The sequence below is a fragment of the Coptis chinensis genome, chromosome 4 (assembly GCF_015680905.1).
Source record: "Coptis chinensis isolate HL-2020 chromosome 4, ASM1568090v1, whole genome shotgun sequence".
In the NCBI taxonomy this organism is placed as follows: Eukaryota; Viridiplantae; Streptophyta; class Magnoliopsida; order Ranunculales; family Ranunculaceae; genus Coptis; species Coptis chinensis.
Genome location: NC_141459.1, coordinates 108371230 through 108376959, shown reverse-complemented (window position 1 = coordinate 108376959; position 5730 = coordinate 108371230). Strand labels below are relative to the sequence as shown.

General features: G+C 36.1%; 1 protein-coding gene across 1 annotated transcript; it reads right to left on the bottom strand.

Annotated features, from left to right (window-relative positions):
• Window positions 1-3887: 3887 nt before the first annotated feature.
• On the bottom strand, window positions 3888-4658 carry LOC147506936 (uncharacterized). The gene has a single exon (XM_086605862.1). The coding sequence runs from the start codon at window positions 4656-4658 to the stop codon at window positions 3888-3890; it is 771 nt and encodes a 256-aa protein (XP_086461988.1).
• Window positions 4659-5730: the final 1072 nt, after the last annotated feature.

Below are 5730 nucleotides of genomic sequence, written 5' to 3'. Positions count from 1 at the left end.
CATTTTCCTTGCTTTAGCTGAGGGACGTCGCCGCTATGACATTCCCCGAGTATTAGTGTCTAGTCTTAAGAGAGCCCATAGCATGAGGCATAAGTATCTTCTTATGCCTGTTTTGGTTTGCCGCATCATGCGCGGTTGTTTACCTGAATTTTGTACCCAGTTCACGGATTGGAAAAGGGTTGAAGTCATGAGACCCACCAATTGGGTGGTTAAACTCATTTCGAAGTTATGACTTGGCCGGGATGGCAAGTGCAACCTCAGTTGGTTGCTCCTTACACCCCATCAGACATAGTAACACTCGACAGGTTAGCACGTGTTGATGACATACGGCGACGGACTTGGCAAGTTATCATGGCATGGCAGGACACGAAGGAACCTCATCTCTTTAAAGAGGATGAAGAGGAGGAGGACGATTAAGCGGGAGATAAGGTAAGTTTTTAGTTTCAGTTAGTGTCTGCTTATGTCCCAAGCAATTTATTTCTTATTAACCCCATAACGGGTGGAACTCTTATAGAGTTTCATCAGTTTTTATTTTCTATATTAGTATGTTATAACCTTGTTTTGCAGATGTTCTAGAATTTTACGCGTTTCCATAATATATTTCTACCCTTTTTATTTAAATACTTTGAAGACAAAGCATGCTTCTTGTTTGGGGGTGGGCATAGAAACACGTGTAATTAAGGCATCTGTTAGGATATAGATATGTATAATATGCATTTGTTTTCTAGTTAAAATTTTTAAAAAAAAACAAAATTTTAAAAATAAAAATAAAAAGTTTGCTATACACTTAGGAATATTGGTATTGTTTTCTTTCTCTATGCTCTTAATAATCTAGAAGTCTCACGTAGCTTTTGCATTAGAATAATTTTTGGAAACTTAGGTTAATATGTAGGTAATAATCTTTGCATCTATCTATAAATATATTACATGAGTATCTATGATTGTTAGCAGTAAATTTCTGAAATCTAGGCTAGAGTACTTATTCTACAAATCCTGTGAGAATATAGCCTAAAGCCTTATATGATTGAAACATTTGATAAATGACACAAGGGAGAAGTAAAATCCTGATAGAGAAATCACACGTCCACTTGCTTGATCACTATACCATATCCTCAGCGAGAATTTAGGCCCTCTTTGGATCGATATAGCCAGAAATTCAACCCTTATGAAATTATTTTCCGCTAGTCGCCCCTCTGAGCCTTTCTTTAGCCTTTCATAACCGCAAATCCTTTAACCTGTAACAAAACAAAATAAAAATAAAAAATTAGCCTACCTATTCTTTAAATGAGTTTGAGAATAAAGATGAAGAATAGAAAAGAGAAAGACCTTTGAAATCAAGAATTTGTTAGTCGCTTCAAATAAAAAAAGAAAGTTTCCATCCAAATAAAAAATAATAAAAGAATAAAAAAAAAATAAAGAGTTAGAACTCCAAAAATAGAATCAAAGGAGTCAAAAGCCAAAGAAAAAGAAAAATATGGCTAAGGATGGAAACAAAGTGTAGAAGCAAAAGTAAGAAACAAGGTTTTCTCTAGTTACATAATATGAAGACTCTATTATCTCAGACTTGTCCTTTTTGAATATCCATTTCCTTCCTTCTTAAACCATCTCCTAATCCCCGCAACACCTAATAAAGACCTCTAGCTCAATTAGGAATAGGTTAGTGTGATAGTAAGTGGCAAATGTGTTTGATCGACTCCGGCTTCCTTGTGTGTCATTGAGATTGTAAGGTAAAGTGTGCCCACAGCACACTGGAGTAGCGAAACTTGAGTGGAAAAATCAGAGTAGTTTTTGTCTTGACATTTATGTGAGGACCCACTTAACGACATTATTCCAAGTTTTCATAAACAGACCTGCTAGGCATTTTATAGTATTACTCATTGTATATATGTTTATTCATAAATGATTGATTATTATGCATATATTAGCTTAGGTTTAGACTTGATTATTCTCAGATTCATTCTTAAGTGAGATATATAGATAATTGGGAGCATAAATAAGAAAACAATAGTTTTATTTCTTAGTCGTTGTAGTATAGATGAAGTTTGTGAGTACCTTCACTGGAAAACTCTCACGAGGCTATAACTCGTCCACTAGGGAATTCCTAGTGGTTTAAGGCCTTGTTGTATATGGTCAATGCAATCGCACTCAGCGAAATGAGAGTAATTAGAACTCCATTTTTGGTCACTTATTTTATTTCTCTTATTTGCTTGAGGACAAGCAAAATGCTGTTTTGGGGTGGTTTGATAAGAACCCAAAACTTTAGTTTTAACCCCTTAACAATAATACGTTTAGACCAATTATGTGAGTAATAAATAAGAGTTAATGCTGATTATGTGCTTTTATGTATTTCGGGCATTGAGTCAATTATGTCAAAATATGCCACTTTGGCGAGATAAAGGAGCAAGGGTTGGTTGCTAAGAAGTTCTATGATTAAAGGCCAATATTCAAGGAGAAAAAGCCTTTGTCAAGCCCGGTCAAAAGCTGAAAAGTCAAAGTCAACGCGCAAAAAAAAGCAGGTGCACAAAAAAGTCAATGAACTTAGAAGACCAGATCTTTGGACTTAGGCCTTGAATTGGGCCTACCTTATGTCAAAACGACCGGCTTGGAAAGAGCTTTCTAATGGTCTAAGCCTTGATCCAATCAGAGGAGCAAAAGTGGACGAAAGGTCTATGGAAGTCAAATCTAACCCAAAAAGGCCTATGTGGACTACAAAATTGGGTTTTGGGCTCGATTTTCCGCCCAAAACATGGCTCCTCAGCCCATGCACGAAAATGTGGATCTGGTCTCCTCCATTTCAACACACAAGACTTAACTCTTAAGAAAGAAATTAGTTAGGTAGCAAGTAGCCATTAGAACATAATTTTAGATCTAGATCTAGTTTTTACATTAATTAATTAGTTTCTATTATCTTGTTTAATTGAGTATTCTGAATCAATTGTTATTTCTTCATTAGATCAATAAAGTTAATTAGTTCTTGATAATTTAGTTTTATTTTCCATTAAGTATTTAGTTTCAATTCATAGATTTAGTTATTTGTCATTATTAGTTTCAATCAATTCTTGCATGAGGAGTTTCCATTTGAATTCAAACAAGTAAAGTTAGAATCTTTATACCATGTCTTGTTTAATTTCATTGAGAAATGATAGCATAATGATTCTAGGCTAAACCTCCATTAGAGGGGGTTGAAGAAGCATTGATGAAGCTTCATTTGTGTTAGCGTAGAATAGTCGTGATTTCCATTCCATTCTAGAAAACGATTAGTTCACCATGAGAATGGGTTTGATTGTTTCACATGCTAGATGTTAGTTGGTAGAGATTATCATGAACAACTAGGGATTAGGAAGAACCAATTGTTATCGCAAAGCAGTTCAATTCGGATTACAACGATTCTTCGTTAGTAAATTAAGTCGAGTTAAGGTGGAATCAATCCCCCCCTAATTCCTTATCATAGTATCAATTTAGTATCTCCGTAATTGAATTGTCATAGTTAGTATTTGAGTATAAGTTGCATCGTAGTATAATTTTCATAAAACTCTCATTGACTTTGGTAGGATTGATAATCTTAGGAAACCCGAATTCTAAAGAACTAAGAGTGGAACAAATCTTCTATTCCAACTCTATTTCAATAGTATCGAGAGTAGAAATCTTTGATAAACAACCGAGTATAGTTCAATTTAGTTTTGCTTGCGTTTGAATTTCATCGTTTATTCAGAGTAAAACTATAATTTTACTTTATTATCACTTTCATGTGGTCCAAAAAATAGTCGGAAATCGATAACCCGATAAAAGGTACTAGGAACCGCTCTCATAGCATGTATCCATTTTCTTCCCAATATAGCATTATGATCCAAGTGATGCTTGATAACTATAAACTTAGTCATTATTGTCTATGGACCTGCCCTTACTGGCAATTTTTTTTCTCCAGCTGGTTTAGTTGAAGTTCCATTGAAGCCATACAAATTAAACTGCGGTTCCTTCAGATGCGACTCATCAAATCTGATACCTATATATTCTTTCCAAAACAGAATATTAACCGAACTTCCGCAATCCACCAATATTTTTTGCGCATCATATCCAGATATCCTTAATGTTATTAACAATGCATTATCATGAGGTAACATCACCTTCGACAAATCATCGGGAACAAACATAATAGCTCCAGGTATGCTTGCTGCTACTAATGATGGGTTCACTGGTATCGGCTCTATGTTCACCTCTAGCACCTCCCTTACTGTCGATATCTTTCGGATTTCATCCCTTATAATCTTTTTCTGTGGGATAAATCCTTTGTAAATCATATTGATAACTCCTAAAGGCTTATCATTCAACATAGTTGTTACTTTTGGCTGAGCATCTGCTCTGAACTTGCGAAGCTTCCCATCTCTCATTAATCTGTCCACTTCTCTGATCAGTTGTAAACACTTATTTGTTTCATGATTCTTTACCTTGTGGAAATTGCAGAGAGGTTTATCTGATATTTCTCTAAGCTTGTGAATCGGATGCTGGAAATAAGGTTCTTTCCCCACCCTCCTTAAGATATCCTCCACTGTTGTATTAATGGCGATATAATTGCTGGGATCTAACTCTTCTTTCAGCGATCTTTCGAATCTCTTTTTCTGTGACGGTTGGTTCTCCACCTTTGCATAAGAATCTACCATCTTCCTCTTATCAGACTTATTATAGCTATCCTCTTTAGCAGACTTGCTTGATTCCGATACCTGTAACACTGACTAATTCGATGCTACCATAATTCCCTCCTCAACTTGCACATCTTTTTCTTTTTTATCATATAATTCTCTCAGAGTCTTGATCTCCTTCCGAAACATATATTTGTGCATGTCATAACCTGGAATAAGTCCTGTCTAAAAAGCCATTACTGATGTCATTTCCGATTGATCCAAATGTTCCACTAGCTGTGCCTCTGCCTTGAACCACGATAAGAAAGTTTTTAAAGATTCCTTCTTCCCTTGCTTGAGCTAGAACAAGACTAACACCTGTTTTGGTTTTACTCGTTGATGACCATAATTGGACAAAAACTTCTCTTCAATCTCCCGATAACGTGATATCGACCCTTCCGGTAGAGAGCAGAACCACTTCAACACCTTCCCCTTCAAGCTTGAAGAGAAAGATTTACATAATAATGAATCCAGATAAGTTGTACCTCTGTATATCGAAAATTGATGTCAATATCCGAATAGATGGTCCATCGGATCTGATGTCCCATCATATTGGGTGTACTTCGGCAGTTTGAACTTTGGTGGAACGGGTATCATCTCGACACTATGATGTATCGGATTTCTACTAACATTGTCTGCCAGTTTCTTTATCGAAGCAGAAGTCTTTTCAAGAAGCTGGTTCTACATCATTTCCTGTATCATCTCTTTGGTGATGGGTTGTGGTATCAGCATTTCAACTATCGGTGAAGCTTCTGTAGTTCTTTCATGTCTTTCCTATGCTTTTTCTGCAAAATGACTACCTGATTTTGAGCTACACTCCTCTTCCTCGTCTCCCTGGATATCCTTGACAACCACACTCGGACTTCCCTTCTTCATCTCTTGGTTCTCCTTTTGTAATATCGCATTTTGTCGTTCCACTTCCCTCAGCCTTTTCAAAATCTCTTGAATTGAACTGTTACCTTCCATGTTCTCCTCCTGGTATCGCCGACTCACCAAAGCTCTTGTATTTCTTGATTGTGATTGATTCTCATTATCCACTCATTTGTTGTTTGTT

Excerpts from the sequence above, each read along its gene's own strand:
- LOC147506936 (XM_086605862.1), bottom strand. The coding sequence starts at position 4,658 with ATGGTAGATTCTTATGCAAAGGTGGAGAACCAACCGTCACAGAAAAAG.